Source organism: Phalangium opilio, unplaced genomic scaffold, assembly GCF_054372755.1.
Source record: "Phalangium opilio isolate 3A_F unplaced genomic scaffold, DU_Popi_V2 ptg000088l_1, whole genome shotgun sequence".
NCBI lineage: Eukaryota > Metazoa > Arthropoda > Arachnida > Opiliones > Phalangiidae > Phalangium > Phalangium opilio.
In genome coordinates this window covers 4,475,795-4,501,454 of record NW_028324193.1, presented here as the reverse complement: position 1 = coordinate 4,501,454, position 25,660 = coordinate 4,475,795, and the positions used below count along the sequence as shown (strand labels likewise).

Below are 25,660 nucleotides of genomic sequence, written 5' to 3'. Positions count from 1 at the left end.
GGATATCTGGCTTTCACCCAGAGGGCCCGTGTTCGATTCCCGGTATCAGAGCGAGTGCTTTTGTACCGCTTTTGAAGAAAAGACTTAAGGATATAGGTTTATGAATAGAATTAAGACTTGGTTGAGCAAGTCAGATATGGTATAGTGGGTAGGATACCTGGCTATCACCCAAAAGGCCCGGGTTTGATTCCCGGTATCGGAGACTGTGGTTTGTACAGCTTTCAAAGAATAAATTTAAAGACACATTTATAGGAATAATATCTAGGGTTGCTCAAGCCAGTCCGATATGGTCTAGTGGCTAGGATATCTGGCTCTCACCCAGAAGGCCCGGGTTCGATTCCCGGTATCGGAGCGAGTGCTTTTGTACCGGTTTTGAAGAATAGACATAAGGATATAGGTTTATGAATAGAATTAAGACCGGTTAAGCAAGTTCGATATGGTCTAGTGGCTAGGATATCTGGCTTTCACCCAGAAGGCCCGGGTTCGATTCCCGGTATCGGAGCGCGTGCGTTTGTACCGGTTTTGAAGAATAGACTTAAGGATATAGGTTTATGAATAGAATTAAAACTTAAGGATATATGTTTATGAATAGAATTAAAACTTAAGGATATAGGTTTATGAATAGAATTAAGACTTGGTTGAGAAAGTCCGATATGGTCTATTGGGTAGGATACCTGGCTTTCACCCAGAAGGCCAGGGTTAGATTCCCGGTATCGGAGACGGTGCTTTGTACCGCTTTTAAAGAATAAATTTAAAGACAGATTTATAGGAATAATATCTAGGGTTTTCTCAAACCAGTCCGATATGGTCTAGTGGCTAGGATATCTAGCTCTCACCCAGAAGGCCCGGGTTCGATTCCCGGCATTGGAGCGAGTTCTTTTGTACCGCATTTAAAGAATAAACTTAAATACACATTTATAGGAATAATATTTAGGGTTTTTCCAACCAGTCCGATATGGTCTAGTGGCTAGGATATCTAGCTCTCACCCAGAAGGCCCGGGTTCGATTCCCGGTATCGGAGACCGTGCTTTGTACCGCTTTTGAAGAAAAAACTTAAAGGCACACTTATAGGAATAATATTTAGAGTTGTTCCAACCAGTCCGATATGGTCTAGTGGCTAGGATATCTAGCTCTCACCCAGAAGGCCCGGGTTCGATTCCCGGTATCGGAGACCGTGCTTTGTACCGCTTTTAAAGAGTAAATTTAAAGACACATTTATAGGAATAATATCTAGGGTTTCTCAAACTAGGCCGATATGGTCTAGTGTCTAGGATATCGGGCTTTAACCCAGCGGCCGTCTTCTGCAGAAAAGTTAAGCTCCTCCTTCTGCCCTTGGCTCGCTGGTTGGACCGCCAACCATTGCCCTTGGCCTTTTAATTGGCTACGTCTACCGATGACGTTCCTTGCCTTGGCTCAGTGATTGGAGGTTCATCGACAAAAATAAGCCTTTGAATTCAGTTCAGTTTGAGTTTCAAGTTGAACCAAATTTCGGTGTAAGGTCAGTGTATAGTGTAAATTTGTCGCCAAAGGTCAGTGCTGCAACCTTTCATTGGAAACGTTTAAGCTATTAACGCCACCTATCATATGAACTGAATAGTAATTTCGTGCCGTCTGCTCTTTTTTAATTTTAAATGACGTCAACGTATTTCAGACAGCCGCTTGTTAAGGTAACATCGTTTAATGTTGAGTAAGTTATATATTTTCACGTAAATAATGTGCTTGACATATTTGTATAAAAAAATAAAAACCAATTGTAATTGCCGAGTTAAGCATTAATCGTCAAATCTTTCCCTTTTTCCATGTTGTTACTTTGATAACATCAAACCACAACTACCTAAGCGTAATGAAGGCATAACGTGAAGGGCACACATATTTTTGTGTCAGTAGTTATATTGGTAATGGCAAAAGCGTATAGAAAACCTTTTGGTAATGGTGAAACAGTAATTTTTTTCATTCCCGTGTAATTTATCTTCAACTTTTGAAGTTGTAATTACATTTATATGTTCTAACATTGGTAAGATTTATTTGTAGTTATTTTATTGAATTATACATAGTAATGAAACAGTTTAAAAAACTGAAAAAGGCGCCACATTCCCTCTATGAGTTGAAGGTTGTACCCTTGTTGGTCATCAGTGACACGCCCAAGAGAGGACAAAGATGTGATAACATATCACAAAGCAGGTAAATGATGTCCACCGCCAACAGAGAACCATTTCCCGAGGTGACAATGAAAGGCATTCCTCAACAATATTCCACTTGTTACAGAAGAACGTGAAGCTCTGCGTATTGCAAATTTGGTAAGTTCTCGTAATGTATTAACCACGTTATTAACATTATTTTTTGTTGCAGGTGGGTGCAAGCTTCTTGAATAGCCTTCCTCCAGTTTTTGCTGAAGACTCCTCAAAGAGCCTTCTGCTTTCCATGAACATGGTGCTCATCCAATTCCACTGAAGAACACAGAAATGGTCATAAGAATGGTTTCTATTCGACGTAGGGTATAATAGTCCACCTTCTGAAAATTTAATTTGGACATTTTTTTGGAGATAGAGGGTTGCTGCAAAGTCAGTTAACCATTAAGAGTGTCCTTTGAATTTTTTTCTTCACTTCAACATTTCATTGTTCTTTTTTCCATCATTCCTTGCTATTGTTTCTGCACGCATGGCCTTCCTTTATTGTTTCATTTATAAATGGGCTAAACTTTCTTATAGCTTAGTAAGAAAAGCAAGAAACGCTCATAGCTTCCGCTAATGCATGTTTGGATGCCCTACTCATGTTTGCGTCTGTTTGGCAAACAATGACTTAAAATTAAAGGGCTAGGAATGAATACGAAAATCTAAGGTTTAAAAATAAAAGGTTTAGACTGGAAACTGAGAGTATTAAAGCCAACATCATGACAGAAGTGAAAAATTACAGCCTGAAAATAATGACTAGTTTTGTTTTTTGAAGACACGCTCAAGCGAACCATGTTCTACTTTACTGTAGATAATTTTCTAAATGCCATGATAGGTTGTTTGAATAACGTCTCCCTGTATTTCGATTATTTTCAATGCTCAATTTGGCATGCACTTTCTTCATGACGGCATGAACTCTCTATGATTATTGTATTCTCCTTTGTGATTTTATAGTACTCATCGTTGATATTCTATTAATTAATTTTCACCAAAGTTTCTTTAATATCCTATTTGACACGTACTTTTTTCATTCCCTCATTATAAATAGTTATTTTTTCGCGTTTAATCCATTTAATTTCTTACATGCGCTATTTACGTGTATTTTATGATTTTTTTCTCACATACGTGTTTGTTTACTGTTAACTTATATTGTAATTTAGTAGACGCTTCATTTAATAAGCCAATTAAATTTATTGCATGGGTTATATGCATGCATTGAATAATTTATTAGATAGACATCATAACATTATTTAAATTATTTGGATTTTTGTTATCATTGACCGTTATTAAAAGGGGTTGTGAGCCTGTGTGGATAGTGCTTGTCATCCTCACAGAACTTAGTGGAGCCGGGGAGGGGTTTAAAAAAGAAGAAAGTCTGTTACTGCCTTTAATGCTTTGAAACCGTTAATGGCATGTTTTTAATCTGTTCACATTAGAATTATGTTGATGATGTCTAGCCTGTACTCAAGATGACATTATTTATAACCAGCATGCCAGCACCCAATCTGTCCCGATACGCTCTCAAACCCAAAAATCGGCAATTTATTTTCCACGTGTATTAAATTTTACATATTTCTGACTGTCAAGAGTTCAATGCTTTTTTCTGTTGCAAGATTGCAATTTACATCCTCCGAAGTCTTCATGACCACATACCTATTCTAAATATAACTTAACTATTCTATTGTCATTCATTAGACCTCTTTCAGATGTACCATATTCATATTATGAGAAACAAAGGGGTGATTATACCAATCGCTGCATACTGAAATGCTTAATTTTCAAGTAACTGTTCATTGGGAAGGTGTAAATATGGTTACTGGTTATGTTTTATAAGTTATGTCGATTTGCAGTTGTAAAGCGCTTCCGCGACTTCCAGTGTTAGTTGCGAGGCGCAAATGGCTTGACACTCAGTCTCTGGATAAGCTTTCTCGTCAGCAGTTGGAAGATATACCTCGTCTGAGAGAGGAAAGGATAAATATTGATTAAAGGGTATGGGTGTATCTCGCTCATCAACACACCATTCCATGAGAATATAATAAGTGCGAAATTGTTAATGCCACAAGAGCGTGAACGAATCATGGAGTTGCTCTTGCGATTTTGGTCATGCTAACTGCTCAAATTAGGCTTTAACCATTCAGTTACCACGGGCGATCAGCACTCTCACCGTTTTACTGCAGTGACTTCTATACTGCGATCGACTGTTGCCACACAATCTGATTAAGTAATAAATCATAAAAGAAATAAATTAAATGGTGTGTTTTTATTTAAATCGGATTTTTAAGGGGGAAAATTAAAGAGTTTAGTTGAATATTTCATAAATTACACTCACCACTTTACTCGACAAGTTGATCAAGGTCGGGAGGTTGATAGAAAGTGTTGAAATGTCGTCTGCTGTAAGTGCGTTCAGCACATAGCGTTACCGAAGCAACCAGTAAAACCGGTGTTTAACCGGTAACTCATTTGTCAGTTTATGAAAAAACAATTTGAATTTGGTGTATAATTTGATAGTTTACATCTGAGTCTGCGCGAAATTTGCACCAATCACTGAGCCAAGGCAAGTAACGTCATCGGTAGACGTAGCCAATTAAAAGGCCAAGGGCAATGGTTGACGGTCCAACCAGCGAGCCAAGGGCCGAAGGAGGAGCTTAACTTTTCTGCAGAATACGGCCGCTTGACCGCTGTCGATGCAAGCCAAGAAATCTTCTGCTCCTAAACAAAACTTGTGAGTTTTTCTGTGCCCATATTATAGTGCTTTAGTATTTTTAACTTATTTTTTATACGTGTTTTAGTATTTTAAATTTCTTATAAGCATTTTACAAGTGTTTTAGCATTTTAACTTAGTTTTTACAAGTGTTTTTAACTTAGTTTTTATACGTGTTTTAGTATTTTAAATTTTTTACAAGTATTTTAAATTTCTTATAAGTATTTTACAAGTGTTTTAGCATTTTCATTTAGTTGTATATGTACTCTCAATTTTTTATAAGTACTTTCAATTTAGTTTCTCTAAGTACATTACTGTTTTATTGTTTTAGCATTAGTATTTTAGTATTTTATTGTTTTATCATAAGTGTTTTAGTATATTTTTGTGTTTTAGTATTATTATTTAGGCCTATTCAGATTTATTGTTAGTATTTGGTGGTATTTGTATTTTTAAGTTATCGCAATGGCCAACTCTAATGTAGAAATTGAACTCCCTATTGAAGTTGATAGTTTTTTAGTCGACTTTCCAGACTCGTTAGAAATAGCCTTTTTATATGCCGATGACACGTTCTTTACAAACTATTCTACACCCCCGTCTATGTTTAACATTACCCCGCAGTCTAGGGCCAACAATAGCCCTCTTCCTCCTTTGTCCCCTCTGGAAGAGGCGTTTCAAAACGACGATGTTTCTTTCTTAGACGGCTATTGTACCCCACCATCTCAGAATGAGTCAATGGATCAAGGGGTAGGACAGGTAGAGGGTGGGGCTCTTACTCCTCCACCACCATCTCCGCTAGTTGCACCACCAGGTATAAACGTACCTTCAAGCGGGGTAGTGTCCTTCCCCAATTTTAATCTTGATGGATGGGAAATGGAAGTACAGTTCGACAACAACATCGTCGAGTCTGTAAGCGACTTCCTAGAATACGTTTTGGACGATAGTTTACCCGATGACATGATTGCAATTTCAATGAACAAGCATTAATAATCCAGGTATTCAAACCGCAGACTTTAGTTTTAGAAGAAGGGATCAAATAGATATTGGATTCATACTAGTAGTGGCTGATAAGGCTTAAAACTCGGAAGATGGGTCAAGGTTTTTTCTCGGCCCTATAGGTATAACCATACAGCGCGTGAGGTTGCCCCAAGGCGCCTACCGTTCGAAACGGTTAGGAATTTGTAGTTTCGAGACTTTTGCCAGGGAGAAGAAATGCATTATACAAATCAAAAACAACGACTTAACACGTTGGTGGTGAGTCATAAATCACTCTAAATACAGATTCCATTGATAACAATACAACTGGTTTAGCCACGCCCCCTTTTAAGGTCCTAAACCATCTGGTGGGTGGCCAATAAAGGGCAATAAAAAAAAGAAAAGCACCAGTCAATATATCCTCAGGCTAATTATCAACCCCGCAAGCAAGAAAATCTCGCAATAAAGATCATTCGTTTGCCACCTTTGAAGCCGTAAAGACCTGTCGTAAGAATGCCCACCAAGATCAGAGATTATTGCGTGAACGCCCGTGTTAGACTAGGGGCTGAATGCTCTGCCGTGTTCGGGGTAAATGAGTACGAGCCAAGCCTACTTTTGACAAAAAAGGACGGAACTATTCTCACCATCTCGGAAGACGTTTTGAAGGAATTTATGGAGGAGTGGACTGAGATCTATTCAGCTATGGAAACTGGCGACTGCGGTAATTATCGTTACTTGAACTTGAAAATAAAAATAACCGTTATGGAGGGGAATATAGTATTCGACGATGGTAGCGTCTTCACTCTAACAAAGGCCGAGGCAGGGAAACTGAACGAGAAATTTAGTTTTATGAGATTTCACTTCAAGCTTTTAAATGATCAAGCCGAAGTTATTAATTGCATGTACGAAGCTATTGTAAAACGCATGAATGATATTGTAACCATCCGTGGAATAAAACTAAATAGGGAAATTTTCCCGAGGGCCATAAAAAAAGAATAAAGACAACTTACTTTAAATATCCAAATATAGAAGAATTAACTTCTATCTTTTATTTATTTTCTAAATCACTAAGGGGTAAGATCCCGGTACGAACTACGTTATACAGAAACTCCGTCTTTGGAGAGGTCTAATCAAAATAGGGAGAGAACTGCTCTCCAACCGAAAACAACTGTAACTGACTTTTTCTTCTCACACATATCGCAGTAGTAAAGATGAGGAGGAGTCTGTAGCATGGAGGCATAACACCCTGCCAGATCCAAGGAGTAGAACTCCAAGAATCTGGCAGCCATGCTACATCCCCCCTCGTTAAGAACTCTTTTTAATATATGAAATTTAAACACTAAACAAAAAAGGTTACCCCGAGGAACCTTATGATTATTAGCAGGGGTATCACAGAAAAATGTTTTTTTTTCATTCAGGTGCTATGTCCTTTTCTTTGTGTTCGGCTTCCTTCCTTTTTTTCCAGTCGAGATTGTCGACGTGCTTCTCGGCGTTCTAATGAAGCTTTGCTTCGCTTGCCCGGGCAATCTGATACTGCGTGATGTCCTACTTTATGACATCGATAACAGATCGAGTTGGACCAAACAAAAGGGTGTTTGGCATTTGCTATTTTTGACGGAAGTAAAATCCTAGGTGGAGTTTTCGGAGTCCACCCCATCGTGCCGAAACGCTCCCAATTCCGTTCATCCTCACTGTCATCTTCGTTTTCCGAAGGTAGGGGGATCCATAAGCGTGGTGAAGACGCTACTGTTGGAGCGGTAGCAATAGAAGCTGAATTTTCCGTTTGACAATGTTGAGGGGGAAAAGGAAGGTATTTTGTCAATGACCAAGGGTCATCTTCGCCCTGAGAGGGAGTTGGATTAGGGTAAACCCAGGGGACTGATCTGGAGAGGACTTAGGATTGGTAATTTGTTCCATCTCTTCTTTGGAATCTTCCAAGATAAGGATATCCTCTTCCTCTTCTTTAAAAGGGCAAGAATTTGCGACATGTCCCATAGTATAACATAAAAAACATGAATCGATAGAATTCATGAATTTATTTGGCATATAACAATCGGCGGCCTCATGTCCAATTTCTTTGCAATTTCGGCATTGACTAAGATTTGTTATATCTTTTGGGCAATACTCTTCCAAAATCCTTACGGATTGCTCCATTTCACTAAGTGTTCTTGATTGACTCTTGTGTTTTATCTTCAACCCTTTTGGGAGGTCAAATTCCCAATTCGGAGTAGGGATACTTGAAGCCATCTGAAAAATTACAATATTAATAGCGTCTCTTAGAGGCTTGGGAAATAAACTCCCATGGGAAAAAGGAGATTGGCTCTCGGGAGAAGCAGAAATGTTCCCTTGTTAGGTTCTTTATGTTATTATTGTTAAGGTAAACTTGAACCTCATAAGGTGACCTTAACCTTTTATCATCAGGAGGTCGATTGTAGGTATCTACTTCATTACCTCCGGGCTGAACCGTCGCCCTCTTACACACCTCTCGGCGCCATCCCAATTTAAAAGGCTCTAAATAACAATCGGGTAAGGAGGCCCTATTCAATCTAGGAGTTCTCATTGATTCCGACAACGTGGTTGATGAACTGTCTGACGCACGCTGTGATTGGGAGTTCGATTGAGGTATCTGTTCAGGGTTAGATATTTCCTCCGAAGGAGTAGAAATCGGTTCAGGAGGTACTATTTCCTCCGAAAAACCAGACGAGGGAGAATGCTGTAACGCCGGTTCCGTGACTGATTGTTCAGAAGACGTTGATTTGTCTTCCGGTGTTCGAAAACTGGACGTTGACTTATGTAGCTCTGGTTCCTCGACTGATTCTTGATCAGACGGGGAAGCCTCCTCTGCCGCGGAAGGCGGACTATCGTTTGAGGGATGATCGAGCTGAAAAGCCCTCATATCCTGATAGGTAAAAAGGAGGAGAGGAGGGTCTTCAAAAAGGGCCATGCCCGGTTCACTGTCAGAATCTGTAGGGCGATGTGAATCATCCCGAACTGAAGGAGGGATCGGTTGATCCGCTGCTTGATCTTCTCTGTACTTTATGTCGAGGCTTGAGAGACATCTGGAATACCAGGAATAATCGGTTGATTGGTTTCCTGACCGTCCTGCGGTGACGGTGACGTAAAAGATGATGATGATTCGGATGAAGTGGTTGAAGAAGTCTCTTCAGGCTGGTGGAGCGCTCTATCACCATCCGTAGAAGGACTAGGTTCAATTTCTTCTGCAACGTCCGATTGAGAAGTGGGGGCATTTCCGGCCTGGTCGAAGACAGCTACGTTTGTCCAGTAGAGTTTCAGATGTTCGAGATTAACCTTCCCTACATTCTGCCTTGAGTTAGCATCCTCTAACTCATAGACAACGGGGGAATGTTTTGCAACTATCTTAAAGGGACCTGCCCATTTAGGACTAAGCTTTTTCATAAGCTGACCTGTCGTACTGGATAAAGGATGTGTTTCCATCCAAACTAAAGTTCCAACCTCAAATTCTAGAGGGTCATGACGAAGGTCATAATACTTCTTTTGGTGAGCTTTAGCTAACTTAGACAATTCATTACTGAATGCTAATTGTTCCTTAAGAACCTTCAAAGCCTTATCACGACTGGGGTCATCATTGTCCTGAATGGGTTCTTCAATATCTAAATCCCAAGGGAGACGTGGCTCCCGCCCTAAATTCAAAAAGAACGGAGATCTGCCCGTTGTTTCATGGGGTGCGGAATTTATAGCAAATTCAAGGTCAAGGGATTCATCCCATCTATCGTGGTGATTCCCTACATGAAACGATATTAACTCGCCTATTACTCTATTGACTCTTTCAGTGGGGTTTCCCTTAGGAGTATAGGGGGTGGTAAACTTTGGGTTAATTCGAAATGCTCTGCAAGTTTGCAGCCAAAGTTTTGAAGTAAACTGTACCCCTCTATCACTAAGAATAGCTTTCGGTGCTCCCCACCTAGTAATAATAGACTTAAAAGCCTGTACACAGGTCTTAGCAGTAATAGTTTTTAGTGGAATCATTTCCACAAATTTAGTCATGTAATCGACAAAGACTATTAAATATTTATAGTGGTGTCTACTGGAAGGGAAAGGTCCCATTATGTCGACACTGATTTGGTCCCAAGGTCCCATTATGTCGAAACTGATTTGGTCCCAAGGACTTGTTATTTCTGAGGGTTGCATTAGCCCTGGCTTTTTCTTGTTTCTAGCCTTAAATTGTTGGCATAAAGAGCATCCCCTAACATAATCCTGGACGTCACTAATTATAGTGGACCACCAATATCTATAAGTTACCTTACTCAGGGTCTTATCTTTGCCCCTATGAGCTGATAACGGGTGGTCGTGTAATAACCTCTTGGCTTCTAGCCTTAAACGAGGAGGTAAATAAGTCTTTTCAGGATGATTCCTGTAAGGTCTTCTATAAAGAAGGTCATTTTTCATTTCGAACATTTTATTCCTAACTGGGTTAGGTCCCTGCAAGGAATTTATAATAGGGGAAGCAAATGGATCTTCCCTCTGAGATTTTCTTACGTCATCTATGGTAAAGACTGAATATAAAGCTCTAGGACCTGGAGGACGTATCCGACCTTCAACAGAATCACTAGAGGAAGATGAATTACTACTACCGGTAGAATTTTGACTAGCACTACTACTAGTTGGATCCAAATTACTAGTAGAATTGGAAGTAGAGAAAGTAAGATTGATACTTAAAACGTTTATCGGGGCCCTCAACAAAGCGTCTGCTACTACGTTTTTTACTCCTTTCTTATGCTTGATTGTAAAGTCAAAGGTCTGAAGGTACATTGCCCATTTAACTAGACGAGAATTAGGTTCCCTAATATTAAACAACCACTGTAAAGCCTGATGGTCAGTGAGGACAGTGAATTTACGACCTTCTAGAAAGGGCCTAAACTTCTTCACCGCCCAACAGATGGCTAAACACTCCTTCTCGCTAGTGGAGTACCTTGTTTCTGCATCTTTTAGCCCTGTACTAGCATAAGCTATAGGGACTTCTACACCATCTTGTATTTGGGAAAGAAGGGCACCTAACCCTGCATCGCTAGCATCAGTAGTTAAGATGCACGGGGAATCCCTTCTAAAGGAAGCTAAGGGATGAGCCTTACAAATCGCTTCCTTTATTTTTTCGAACGCTTGTTGCTGTTCGAAACCCCAAATAAATGTTTGATCCTTTCTTTTAAGCTTATTAATAGGGGCTACTATTTCAGAATAGTGGTTAATAAACCTATTGTGCCAACCTGCCATCCCTAAAAATCTCTGAACTTCCTTAATATTTTTAGGAGGAGGAAATTTCTGAATGGCTTCTATCTTAGAAGGATCTATATGCACCCCTGTTTCATTGACTATGTGACCAAATATGGTAGCTTCTTTTTGAGCAAAACGACATTTTTTTAACTGAAGGGTGAGACCCGCTTCCTTTAATCTATTTAGGACATATTCTAAACACGTTAAGTGTTGGTCCCAATCTTCGCTAAGCGAGATTAAATCATCTAAATAATCGATTAACTGGAAGTAATCGGCATCTCTAAAGATCTCGTCGATTAAACGCTGAAAGGAGCTAGGGGCATTACATAGCCCAAAAGGGAGGACATTGAATTCGTACTTTCCCATATGAGTCACGAAAGCAGTTTTTTCTCTACTTTTAGGGTGCATTTCCACTTGCCAGTACCCTGATTTAAGGTCAAGTGTTGTGATTTATTTAGGTCTTCCAACCCTAGCTAACATGTCCTCTATATTAGGCAAAGGATAAGGGTCTTTGATGGTAACCTGATTTAGTTTTCTGTAATCAATACAAAACCTATAGGGTTTACCCCGTTTTGTCTGATCAACTAAAACTACGGGCGAAGCCCAAGGAGATACTGAGAGTCTAATTATCCCGTCATCTAACATTTCCTTTACATGTTGTTCAATAATTTTCCTTTTCTGGTCATTAACTCGATAAGGCTGAGATTTTATGGGCGGACTAGAACCCGTGTGAATCTCGTGGAAGACTAGTCCTGTTCTTCCTCCTTTATCAGAAAACAACTCAGGGAATTTCAATAAAAGGGTTTCTAGTTGATGACGCTGTTCATCAGTAATAGGGACTGCGGAAACTGCGTCCCTAATATTCTCTACAATCTCCTTATCTATTGGATCCTTTTCTGAGGGTATTGAAAAAGGGATCCTTAAGTTACCTACTAAGCATTGAGATGACTCAAAATCTAATTTGACCCTGTTTTCTTCAAGAAAATCTTGACCTAGTATAAAATCACTATTAAGGGAAGGTACTATGTAGAACTTAAATTTAAATGGTTTCTCACTTTCATTTGATTTGAGAGTAAACTCGAGTTCGTGAGAACCTTTGGTAAACGTATAACGGCCGTCGCCCCAAACTACACAAATTAGTTCTTCATCTTCAGGTAATTCTGAAGAATTTCTATATTTACAGATTTTCTGCCACTGGTCAAGACTAACAAAAGAGGCATCGGCCCCACTATCTAATTTAGCGTGAACTGTCGCGTGTTCAAAAGTAACGGGAATAGTAACCCTTTTATAAACTGAACCCTTTCGGACTGATTCAATCCTCAAGGGAAACGCGACACGCTTCTTGTTAGGGGAATTTACTGGGCACCGGGAGAGGGACCACGAGGGACCTCTCCCGTCTGGGCTTCCCCCGACTGGATCAAATTTTTATTTGAACAGTCGGGTGCAAGATGACCTGGTTCCTGACAACTATAACAAGTGATAGTACGTGTAGAGGGGTAAGACAAGGCCAACTGACAACCTGGAGATTTTGATCTCTGATTAGTATATCTATTAAAAGATCTTTGACCTCTATTGGAGTTGTTAGCCCTAGCTTTGGCTCTAGAGTCTAACGGTTGTAAGGGATATTCCCATTGAGGAGAAGTAGGAGGATTGCAAGGGCTTTGACAATGCCCGGGGGAACACTGATTATGGGCGGAGCCCCTGTTGCTGGGCAAGAGGACTCAGCTGTAACCTTTGGTTTAGGGGGTGATCTCCTCTTTTCCCTTTTTTCGGCATTCCTTTTCCTAATTTCAATATCCTTCTCAATGGTTTTACAGGAGTTTCTTAACTGTTCCATGGTACTAAATTGTAAGAAAAGGAGGGGAGTTCTAAGCTCGTCCTTTAAATTACTTTTAATTATTGGAACTAATTCTTTTTCGGTAAGAGGATGGGTCATCCCTAAGTTTAACTTTATTGCTTCCCCGAAGAAATCCTCTACCGACTCCTTATCTTTCTGACTTCTGTGGTTAATCTCTATCTTAAGATTTGAGTCAGCTTCGGAGTCCCTAAACTGAACTTTAAAATGTCTTTTAAATGTCTTCCAAGCCAAATGAGGATGGTTAGGGTTAAAACTACACATATCGTCATATTGACGGATTAAATCCCTATACCAATACAAGGCATGCCCTCGTAATTGGAGAGGTAACGCCGCTAACCTTTCTTCATTTGATAGCTTATGAAATTTAGCATACTCCTCAAAAGCAGCTAAAAATTCTGTGGCATTGTCATTAGACGATCCCATAAAGGCTAACCTTTCTGGAGGTTCAATAGGGACTTTTCCCGCCTGAGGAATAGTACTTCTATTAATTAATGAGGGTAGATCCCTAACCAACTTATCCAAACTAGAAGCTATAGCTTTATTTATGGCTACATTCTGAGCTATGGCATTAGCCTGTGCGGTCGAATTATCAGCCAAAGTTTGGAGTAAGGATAACATAAAAGTAGTATATCCCCCCACTTCGTACCTCCGTAGGTGTAGAATGTAGGTGTAGAATGTAGGTCAAGGTCACCAGTGTAGGTCAATGACCTATGACGTAATGAGTGACGTAATCAACGCCCCCTCGCCGCCGGGGAAGCCCCTCACGGGGAAACCCGCGCGCCGCCTCGCGGGAAAACCGCGAAATTTGAAAACCGCGCGCAAACTCGCGGTGAGTCTGCGCTTGCGTATGACGGTCTCTTCAACTGTATCTGTGACGTCATTGATAAGAATTGTTGGTGTTTAGGTTATTGGGAGAACTAATATTATCTAAAAGAACTAATTAACCGACTGAAAATTAACTAGTCTTAATATACTTTTGTTGGTTATTTTGTAAATGAATAAACTTTGAGACTTTATTTGCAAGAAATAGTTTATTTTACCAAGGATAAAATTAAATGAACTTCTCGCGTTGGAGGTAATTTCGAGAGTGATTCTAAAAAAGTCCACTAGCAAGAGACGAGGGACCCCATACGTCACGTGTCCGTTTTTTATCTTAGAACAGCAGAGGTTTTATAAGCTGTTATCTTATTTACATATATTATTTTTTACATTAATCTATTTTGTTAATTTTAGACTATACATTATTAATTATTATGATTATTTGATTTGTTATTTACACAAGATAAAATTACTAATTTTTTTCTTTTACACAAAGTTCTAAAATACTTTTCATGGGTCCGCTTTAAAACCAAATGGCAAAGTGTCCCAACCTTTAATTGCACGTTTGTTAAACGTAAATCCAAAGCTTTTTTCTAGTTTTCGACTTAAAAGATTGGCCGACGTTTTATTTCGAATGACGTTGAAAGGAACGTCCACTTTTAGACGTTTGGATTTATTTTTTATAGAGTCCACTATAGCTTCAAAGTTTATAATTTTCTCATTAACACGATTAAGGCAAATTCCTTTAACCTTCACGACAGATTGACCGTCCGTAGTTCTGTAACCGTAACTCTTGGGCCCATTTGAAACAAACTCTGTAATTGTAGCGTCCCCTAGTTCGTTAACCCAACATCCTAAATTGTTACCCGTGGGGGGTTTAAAATCGTTTTCCCCCGCCACAAATAAAACGCTATCCGTATCTGTGTATAATGCTCTTTTACCCAATTTATGCAAGGTCTCGAATAAGGTTAATCTTCCGTAACACGAAACGAAACAAGCCACATACGGATTTCCTTTGAAATATGTTGGTGCAAAATCATCTTTGTTTTTGTACGATAATAAGCACATTTCTTCATTAATTGGTCTTAAATCTACCAATTCCTTTGTGTCATCAGATAAGATACGCACAAGTTCTGTGCACTCGTTAACAATTAGTGTTTTGGTTTTGGTTGTATTCATACCAAAACGACCCCAAAGACTGTTGAGACAAATCTTTGAAATAGCTCTCAGCGCGGGGTTATGAACTACTTCATCCATCTCGACACTAATACCTTCAGATTCATAAATCGATTCAATATATTTTTGTTTTTGCTCGTCAGTTTTAACTGAAGACGGATAGCCGGAATTAGCTTGTTTTATCTTCAAAAAATTGTTAACATAACCGCCAAATAGTCCATCGTTAACATGTTTTTCATACTGAAATGTCTCGTCGAAATGATGTACTTCGTATATTTTTATAATTTTATAACCCATTTCTACGGCTTTGTAAATTTCAGGCGAGGGCCAAATACCCGAAATAATTCGTTCCTTGTCAGAATGTTGACACGCTTCATTATTTGATTCAAGGGCACATGACTTACACAGGGGGAAAAACAATTTTCCATTAAACCTATATGGTAAAACTGGGATATATAGGTCAGTCGGGGGCAAGAGTTCACACGATATTATACCAAAATAGGCATTTTTTTCATAGTTAAAGTTCCTATTTAAAATTTTGGGATGTCCTTTTGGGTAGATTCCGTATTTATTGACAGCGGGATAGAGTGACATGAGGTCGTAATAATAAATTTTTTCGTTTTTTGCTTCATCCGGTTTATGATATAATTTGAAGACTTCTGTCCTTCCACCGTATAAAGCCGACCTGGCTAATATTGGCGGAGGTACCTCTACAGTCTCGCAAAAGGTACTACAAGCGGCATTTGTCTTTAACAACTTTTCAAACTCGCATTCCCACATTATTATATACTTTGCATTGGGGTGTAACTTTTTTATAAATTCTATTCTATCCAGGCCCTTTTCGTAACAGTTTTTATTTGTATCATTTACTAAACTGTTCCATTCACTACCTTTTAAACATTTCGGACAACCGTGATACACGCAACCATTGAACTCTAGGATAATTTCAGGATCCTTTGAGTAACCGTCAACTAAATAAGGTCCAATTCTTTTTTCTCCTTCAGGAGATAGGGCTGTCTGTATTTCTACCTTCATTTCTTTACTAACCCAAGCCAACCACTTGATAGCTTTACTACTTTGGTTGTATGACCCACGATAACCCGGACTAGGTACTACACCCAATGTATTTTTTTCTAAATATTTGTGTAAAAACACGTTAGTACAGGCCCCCGATATTGTAATAGCTCCGCAATTAAGAGGATCTAGACCCGATGCTTTTTTGTAAAGTTCTCTAAATTTTGTAATTCCTTTTTGTAAAACTACCACATCTTGTACAGCGTATTCCTCTAATTCGGTCATTATTTTGTACGTGGATTTTTTACCTTTTTCACTGTACCATAAATCAAAGGCCTGTCGGTCCTTTTCATTCATAAATTCAGGTTGAAATACGGCTTTTTCAGGTAACGGACCTTCATAGTTTAAAGTGTCCTCTTTTAAGAAAATATAAGGAAAAAACTGTTTTTTGTAACTACCCAATTGAAAAGTTTCTGTAAAGGCTCTCAAAGGAAGCGCCACGAATGAATAACTACAAATAAACCTAAAATTTTGACTTTTAATAAAGAGAGCTAGAATTTTAGAGCCGTCGAATATGACGTCTGGTTTTACATGGTTATTAATTAACCAATTTAATATAAAATACGAATCAAAACCTTTAAAATTGTGGGCCACTATAGTCAAATTTTCAAATTTAGGTTTACTTATTTTTATTCGTTTATTGTTCCTTGTATAAGATGTCTCATCTTCTGTTTGGGTCAGATATTTCATAAACTTATCAACACAATCAAAACCTCTAAAAATTTGATAATCGTATTCGGTATCATTAATTTGCATGGCCGAAACTAATAGAACTGGGGTATGTTTAGAGTTCATATCAATAGTTTCACAGTCAAAATAACAAAATCTAGTTTCTTTAAAAGTATCATCAAGGGGTTGAACGTAACACATTTTGGGAGGGTGCTCAATTTTACATCTAGAACAAGATGTAAGACATTTATGTTTGTCATCGCGAATTTCTTTGCAACATTTTAAGCACCGTTTAATTTTTAAACAAGTGTCATTTTCTATGTGAAATTGGAAACATTCAGGCCCTTTAAAGTATCTATTACAGTTTTGGCAGCGAGATATTTCAAGCTGAGGGTCTTCGTGAAAGGTCTCAGAGTAACAACGCCAACATTTGATTTTTTGATTAAAACATTTGTGTTTTTTTGCGTCATTAAATTTAGTAAACGTTGTTAAACACGTGTTGCAATACGACTTGGCCCCAAACATACTGGCTAAACTTTTAATGACGTGCATGTGTTGATCTATTTGTAATAAAAAAATTTTTTTCTCCGAAAACATTTCACCTTGATAAACCTTTTTGAAATTATCATTAGCACTGAAAATAACTATTTGATACTCGGGTTGCAATACTTTTTGAAACATTGAAATTTTGTCTAAACTAACGGGACCAATAGGCACATTAGCCTTGGCATGAAGCTTTAACGCTTCTTCTTTTTGCAAAGGTCTATGACCTAGTTGTATACGTCTATAACGATTAAAATCAAAAGTCAAAGTACTAAGCTTTTGTTTCTTTAAATATGTTAAATCAGCAACCATCGTCCCGCAAACGATTGCTCTTGATACGCATAGTTCATCATCGTTAATTATGGGTAAAAATGTCCTTCCTTTCTGAATATATTTGTCGAGAGCTATCATCGATCTATTTTTAACAGATCGACGACCTGATATTGGTACATTAACGTTTAAAAATATAGCATCGAGCCTGACATCACCCTCGAGAAAAAAATTTTGCCGGCTTTGACTTACTTGACTAATGGCAGTCATTAATCTTTCCGCCGTTAACTCATTTAGGGCCATAAAATTTAAATTTATAGCATTTTCCAATAAGTCAGACCTAACACAAAATCTAACGCTATTGTAACCTGGAGAAGATTCTAAAATTGTCTCTATAATGGAGTGAAAGATTTTTATCAATTGTTCATATACTTCTGTCAATTTGATCATATGAAGGTCTTTAAAAATAATTTTATATTCAGAGGCTAAACAGTTGAACTTTCGAGAGACAGTTTGGTTAACTTTTGATAATTCGTAAAACCTTTTAGGATTGAAATAGGAAAGATCCAAAGGCTCTTCTTCGGATGATGACATGTTTTCTATTTGATCTTAGGCGCGACTCGAAATAAAACTCTTGACGTAGACCTAGGAAACAAACTAAAATATCTAAAATAATATACACTACAAGTTCTAAAATAAAAAAAAGTATTAATTTTTCTAAAAATACGTTTTAAAAATTCTTTATTGCGTACATTTTCAAATTTCTTATACAGTTACAGGTATTTTCTTTAAAACTTTGTCTATAAGACTGACAACCTCTGGTATTTCATCAAACTTTAAATTTAATTTTTTTTCGCGCATTTCCCCCCTATATTTTGTTAATAAATAGCCCGTATCTTTAAAATTTTCCAGTTCCAACATTCCCGGGAAACATAGGGTCTGTTTTATGATACCGCATGGTTTGCTTAAATTTTTTTTAACTTCTTCTATCACGTCTATCGAAATACATATTCCATATATAAGGGGTTTTTAAAAGCGTATCTTCTAATATCTACATATAATTTATTGTTTAATTTAACTAATTTTACACCGATATTGTCGCTCTCGTTAAATTTAATTTCGATAGTTTCCCACGTTTGATTTACCGTCTAAAGACAATAATGATACATTTGGACATGCAGTTTTTAAAAACGTGGAAAAAAAAAATCTTACCATGTCTAAAGGCATCGAGAGAATTTAGTTTATGGTCGAGAGATATTGCCTCAAGTGATTGTACGCCGCGACTTGCTGGGTTATATACTAGATCTAAAGCGGTCTACGTATCACGTTAAAATAAGTACATTTTGAACTAACATAGATGTAAAAAAATCTTGTTTCCGTTTTACAAAAACAGCTGCTAGTTATAACGGAGGAAAATATATTATAACCTTGACGTCATACGTATATTTCGAATTACCTTTGACGTCAACCTTGTTTTCGCTTTATTAAAACACCTGTTAATTATAACGAAGCAAAATATAACACGTTATAGGCGCTATATTATTCACCTTCAGGTATAACGAATCCTTGGGTCCTAGCTAGTTTGATAGTATTTTATGGAACGAAGTCTATAACCAACAACTGTAAGTTATAAAGGAGCAAAATAAATTTTTATCATGGCTAACCTTGACGTCATACGTCGAATTATATTTGACATCAACTAACCTTGTCTTTACTTTATAAAAGCAACTGTTACTTATAAGAGAGCAAAATATATTTTCTATACGTATATTTCGAGTTATCTTTGACGTCAACCAACCTTGTCTTTGCTTTATAAAAGCAACTGTTATAAGAGAGTAAAATATATTTCCAATTATCTTTGACGTCAACCAACCTTGTTTTCGCTTTATGAAAACAACTGTTTATTATAAAAATATATCCTTTACAAAAGTAACCTTGGTTCGCTTGTTAAGGACTCTCGCTAAGGGGATTCGAACTCGTGAACAACGAGTTTAAAGGCAGATACGCTGTATACCTTGGCTAAAGTAGCGTCGAGCAAAACTTTTAATATACTATACGAGTATGAACTCGCTTCTCGGCATGATCTTTATTCGGGTTGTTTACCCAGTCATATCGCTACTGAACTTGAAGAATCACTCGCTACAACCGGTGAGTATCTCGATTCAAACATTTTAAACTATCTTTCAGCGCAAGATGTTTCGACACTCGAGTTAAAGCACATTATAAACTTTCATTTCTACAGTACAATTATGTTATGACGCGCCCCTCACAATTACCGCAGAATATTCCCGATTGGCGTCACGGTAATCACGTTGTAAAAGACTATTTTAAATTAGAAAATGTTTTTGCGTGCCCCAACAAAAAACCATATTGCTTAAGGTGTCACGAAAACCTAAAATACACTAAAAGTACAATAAAACACACTAAAAGTACACTAAGGTACAATAAAACTACAATAAAATACAGTAAAACACAATAAAATACACTAAAAGTACAATAAAATACACTAAAAGTACAATAAAACTACAATAAAATACAGTAAAACACAATAAAATACACTAAAAGTACAATAAAACTACAATAAAACACAGTAAAACACAATAAAATACACTAATGTATAATAAAACTACAATAAAACACAGTAAAACACAATAGAATACACCAAAATTACAATAAAACCAGAATAAAATACAGTAAAACACAATAAAATACACTAAAAGTACAATAAAACTACAATAAAACACAGTAAAACACAATAAAATACACTAAAAGTACAATAAAACCACAATAAAATACAGTAAAACACAATAAAATACACTAAAAGTAAAATAAAACACTATAAAACTACACAAAGGTACAATAAAACTATAATAAAACACAGTAAAACACAATAAAATACACTAAGGTACAATAAAACTACAATAAAACACAGTAAAACACAATAAAATACACTAAAAGTACAATAAAACTACAATAAAATACAGTAAAACACAATAAAATACACTAAAAGTAAAATAAAACACTATAAAACTACACAAAGGTACAATAAAACTACAATAAAACACAGTAAAACACAATAGAATACACCAAAATTACAATAAAACCAGAATAAAATACAGTAAAACACAATAAAATACACTAAAAGTACAATAAAACTACAATAAAACACAGTAAAACACAATAAAATACACTAAAAGTACAATAAAACCACAATAAAATACAGTAAAACACAATAAAATACACTAAAAGTAAAATAAAACACTATAAAACTACACAAAGGTACAATAAAACTATAATAAAACACAGTAAAACACAATAAAATACACTAAGGTACAATAAAACTACAATAAAACACAGTAAAACACAATAAAATACACTAAAAGTACAATAAAACCACAATAAAATACAGTAAAACACAATAAAATACATTAAGGTACAATAAAACTACAACAAAACACAGTAAAACACAATAGAATACACTAAAAGTACAATAAAACTACAATAAAATACAGTAAAACACAATAAAATACACTAAAAGTACAATAAAACACACTAAAAGTATACTATACCATAATAAAATACACTAAAAGTACACTATACCATAATAAAGTACAATAAAATACACTTTCTAGTTGAAGAGATTTATACTGAACTGGTATTGGGAGAAAAGCGTTCAAAAATGGTACACCTACTGTTTCCGTTTTGTCGTGACAGATGTTCGTGGAATGGTTAGTTGATTCAAACGAAAAATATCATAATAATTTTGGAGTGATATTTTGGATGTAGGTAAGGAAATTTATTTCGTTTTACTTTAATGTTATAAAGGCACAATATATATAAATAATAATAATAAACTAAGTAAACTAATAATAATAATAAACTAATAATAATAATAAACTAATAATAATAATAATAAACTAAATAAACTAATAATAATAATAAACTAAATAAACTAATAATAATAATAAACTAATAATAATAAACTAATAATAAACTAAATAAACTAATAATAAACTAAATACTTTGTTCCACGTATTATTATGATCAATATGATATTGAGTCTTACAGAAACTTTGTGAATTTATGACAAATAACTTAAATTACAACAAAATACACTGAAATACACTAAAACTACAATAAAAACACACCAAAACACACTAAAACCACAATAAAAACACACCAAAACACAGTAAAACGCAATAAAACCAAACCAAAACACAGTGAAACAAACTAAAAGTACAATAAAAGTACAATAAAACACTCTAAAACTACACTATACCATAATAAAATACACTAAGGTACAATAAAACACAATAAAATACACTAAAAGTACAATAAAACTACAATAAAATACAAAAAAACTACAATAAAACACAGTAAAACACAAAAAAATACACTAAGGTACAATAAAACTACAATAAAACACAATAAAAGTACAATAAAACACTCTAAAACTACACTATACCACAACAAAACTACAATAAAACACACCAAAGCACAGTAAAACATGTTTACACTAGACAGCCAAGAAGAAAAAACACTGAATTTTTGAAAGTTTTCCCAGTTTCCCAGGTTTGTACGAACCCTGAATGCAACCTCGTACAGATAGGCAGTTCAGCGCTATTATGAAAAATGCAGAAATAATATCCTCATAAAAAGTTCACCACAATGTTTATTGGTAACATTTATTTTCTGTTTTTCTTTACAAACAAGAGATATTTCATTAAGAAATACAATGAAGAGCTATTGTTGTTATTAATTTGTCTTTGATATTTCTTTTTTCGTTAGTAAATATATTACCTTTATCTTCTTTTAGGTTATTTGATAGGTCCAAAGTATGAAAAGGTACATTTGGATTACTTATCAAAACCAATGCAAGTTTATGAGCAAAATCCCTATTTTAAAATACAAATCTTTACATTAAATAACGTCATTATAAGAATAACTTGTACGAATATACACCATTTAACTCCTATATTATCTAAATAGAGTTCCTCAATGGAGACAGTTTTTTCATAACAGCCAAAATCTGTTCCAAAGCTTCCGGGACCAGTGTTTTTATACACAATGGAAGGTAGATTTGATTTTCTTTTTACTTACTCTTTAAAACTAACCTGATAAATTACTGCTTTTTCTCATGTAAATGGAAGCTTCGAGATCAGTAGCACCTCCTGGAGGAGTCTGGATATTTTTCCTTTAGTTCAGTTTTAAACTGTCGAAATAAGATACGGTTCTTTTCTTGATCGGTATCCTTTTCTTTATGGAATGAGTTGGCCATTTTCAGGCCATAATGGATGACAAAAGCGTTATTTAAAACTGAAAATTTGTATCCTACAACGTGTAATTCGCAAACCTGCAAAGATATTAATCAATGGGTTAATTATCGATGGTTTCTTCTTTCTAGACACGGTGGTATCTTGGTCTTACTTGACTTTTAAATTAAAGCCATATTGTCTAAACCATTCATCATGATAAGGCGCTGAATTTCTGCTGAAGAAGAAAGGTTCCCAAGGATCTCTCCACAAGACTTCAAAAATGACAGCTAACTTATTAGTCATTGGTTCTCTATACCAGGCTTCGTAGTCAATATGTTTCTGACATTTCCAACAAAGCTCAATGTAAAAGAGGTGGGCGTCCATCATTTCCAAACGTTGTCCGTTTTATCCTTGGGTATTTGGGCTATTTCTTTCATTTCGAATGCGGGTATAACGTAAACAGTTTTATCATCTTTTCGAGATTCGAGAAAGAGCCTATTTTCTCAGGCATATTCCAGGAACATTTCGTGGAGGTTATCGTTGGGCATCATATCGACGTCTAAGACTAATACAAATTCTGTGGTGGAATTTCTTCTCATTGACATCAATAAGAGCGAAACCAGTACTTGAATGTACAGTTGCATTGTAGAATTTCATTATTTTTGGTAAGGCATCAATGTAATTTAGTTTCTTCGTTCTAGTTAACAACTTGAAGATTTTATCCTTTAAAGTTCTATTAAACCTTTCAATTACTCCGCATTTAGTTGCACCTACACTAGTATAAAAACTTATTCCCTCTTTTCTTAAATAATCTTTAAACAATTTTGATAAAAATTCGCTACCTTGATCAACATTAATTCGTAACGGCTTTCTTTAATAACTATCCGTAAAGCTTTCAAAACCTCTTTACTAGTTTTATTTTTCAAAGGAAGACTCCAAGCATATTTTGAGAGGATATCAATAATAGTTAGAATATATTGAAACCCTTTATTATTTTCTTAAGATTTCGTAGATCGATCAAGTCGCACTGAAATACTTCACTGACTGTTGTAACGTAAGTACGATTTCTTGGAAAGTATATCCTCCTTGCTTTGTGAATGGTATATGTTGGCTGAGACTGAAGCCAAGTCTTAATTTTTTTCTTCGAAACATTTTTCACTCCTTGTTTCAATTTCTTTACGCTACCGTAACTGAGAGGACTTTCACTGTTATAATACACTCGGCTTAACTTATTTTCCATAATTACACTTTCTCAATGAAAGATTTTCTATTTAACCCTTGTCAATGTACGTTTAAAGCTATCCATTCATCTTCGTCTCTTATCAATGACGTCACAATTGTAGAAGATTTAACCCTTGTCAATGTACGTTTCAAGCTATCCATTCTCGTCTCTTATTAATGACGTCACAGATACAGTTGTAGAAGATTTAACCATTGTCAATGTACGTTTAAAGCTATCTCTCTTATCAATGACGTCACAGATACAGTTGTAGAAGAGAGGAGTTTCCCAATAGACGGCGCACGGTGTTTTCTCGCCAATGACGTCACAGATACAGTTGAAGAGACCGTCATACGCATGCGCAGACTCACCGCGAGTTTGCGCGCGGTTTTCAAATTTCGCGGTTTTCCCGCGAGGCGGCGCGCGGTATTTTCCCGCGAGGGGGCGCGCGGGTTTCCCCGTGAGGGGCTTCCCCGGCGGCGAGGGGGCGTTGATTACGTCACTCATTACGTCATAGGTCATTGACCTACACTGGTGACCTTGACCTACATTCTACACCTACATTCTACACCTACGGAGGTACGAAGTGGGGGGATATACTACTCATAAAGACTTTTAATTCCTCATCGGTCATGTTTGGTCCTAATTGAGGGACTTCTTGAGACGGAGACATTTGAGTTCCGATGGTTCTAACTCTTGGATTAGGTAATGGGTCTGAAAAACTAACTCTAGACTTATCTCTTGTGGACGATGGTTTCGGAGGAACAAGGGAATCAATCCCAGTTGGAGGAGGGAAATGTGAGGGAGTTGAACTTCCCTTAGGGGCAGGAACTCTCTTATGAGGGAATTGTTGGTAAGGAGAGAATTCCGATTCTGAAGAGGCGGCCGTCCTCTTCCGTGTATCTGGATCCTCTTTGTCTTTATCATCCTCAATCCAAAGGATTATCTGTCTCTGGTGGCGCTAGAGTGTCACCATCGTCTTCCGTAGACGTAAACAGATCTTCCCTAGATTGTTCTTCCCTTTACTTTAATATTAGATAGTCTTCCTCATCCTCGGATGGTCGAGGCGACCTCCATGTTTGTTTATCGTCCGAATAAGCCATTATTTATTTAATTGTTTAATTTAATTTACAATACTCAAAATAGTTACAGTAGCCAAGTTAAGTTAAATTTATACAATATAATATAGTAAGTCATCTAATTTCAGTGGTTTTATTACAAAGATAATTTTATTTTTAAATTTATTATTTAATTCATTTATGATTAAAGTAGATTTAATTTAAAACGATTATCTTACAAAAATTTAAAACTATCTATCAATGTGGAAGCCAAGGCTTAAAGCCACATGGGGGGCGGATATCTTAACCGACAATGATAAACAGTTTGTATACGGGACTGACCGAGGCTTAGTCGAGTCCCTGTTCGGGCGCCAATTTATGTAACCCTCCGTGGAATAAAACTTAATAGGGAAATTTTCCCGAGGGCCATAAAAAAAAAAGAATGAAGACAACTTACTTTAAATATCCAAATATAGAAGAATTAACTTCTATCTTTTATTTATTTTCTAAATCACTAAGGGATAAGATCCCGGTACGAACGACGTTATACAGAAACTCCGTCTTTGGATAGGTCTAATTAAAATAGGGAGAGAACTGCTCTCCAACCGAAAACAACAGTAACTGA

The 25,660-nt window shown here is 36.5% G+C and overlaps 1 protein-coding gene and 5 non-coding genes across 6 annotated transcripts; 5 read left to right on the top strand and 1 right to left on the bottom strand.

Moving 5' to 3' along the window:
* The first annotated feature begins 280 nt into the window (after window positions 1-280).
* TRNAE-CUC (transfer RNA glutamic acid (anticodon CUC)) lies at window positions 281-352 on the top strand. Its single transcript has one exon. It is a non-coding gene; the product is annotated as a tRNA-Glu (tRNA).
* Window positions 353-430: 78 nt separating this feature from the next.
* TRNAE-UUC (transfer RNA glutamic acid (anticodon UUC)) lies at window positions 431-502 on the top strand. Its single transcript has one exon. It is a non-coding gene; the product is annotated as a tRNA-Glu (tRNA).
* A 296-nt stretch (window positions 503-798) lies between these two features.
* Window positions 799-870, top strand: TRNAE-CUC (transfer RNA glutamic acid (anticodon CUC)). The gene has a single exon. It is a non-coding gene; the product is annotated as a tRNA-Glu (tRNA).
* A 79-nt stretch (window positions 871-949) lies between these two features.
* Window positions 950-1,021, top strand: TRNAE-CUC (transfer RNA glutamic acid (anticodon CUC)). The gene has a single exon. It is a non-coding gene; the product is annotated as a tRNA-Glu (tRNA).
* Window positions 1,022-1,099: 78 nt separating this feature from the next.
* TRNAE-CUC (transfer RNA glutamic acid (anticodon CUC)) lies at window positions 1,100-1,171 on the top strand. Its single transcript has one exon. It is a non-coding gene; the product is annotated as a tRNA-Glu (tRNA).
* A 21,628-nt stretch (window positions 1,172-22,799) lies between these two features.
* Window positions 22,800-23,199, bottom strand: LOC149649471 (beta-1,4-glucuronyltransferase 1-like). Its single transcript, XM_089849402.1, has 2 exons — window positions 22,931-23,199; window positions 22,800-22,856 (listed from the first exon to the last, which is right to left on the bottom strand). The coding sequence occupies exons 1-2, from the start codon at window positions 23,143-23,145 to the stop codon at window positions 22,835-22,837; spliced, it is 237 nt and encodes a 78-aa protein (XP_089705528.1). The 5' UTR covers window positions 23,146-23,199; the 3' UTR covers window positions 22,800-22,834.
* Window positions 23,200-25,660: the final 2,461 nt, after the last annotated feature.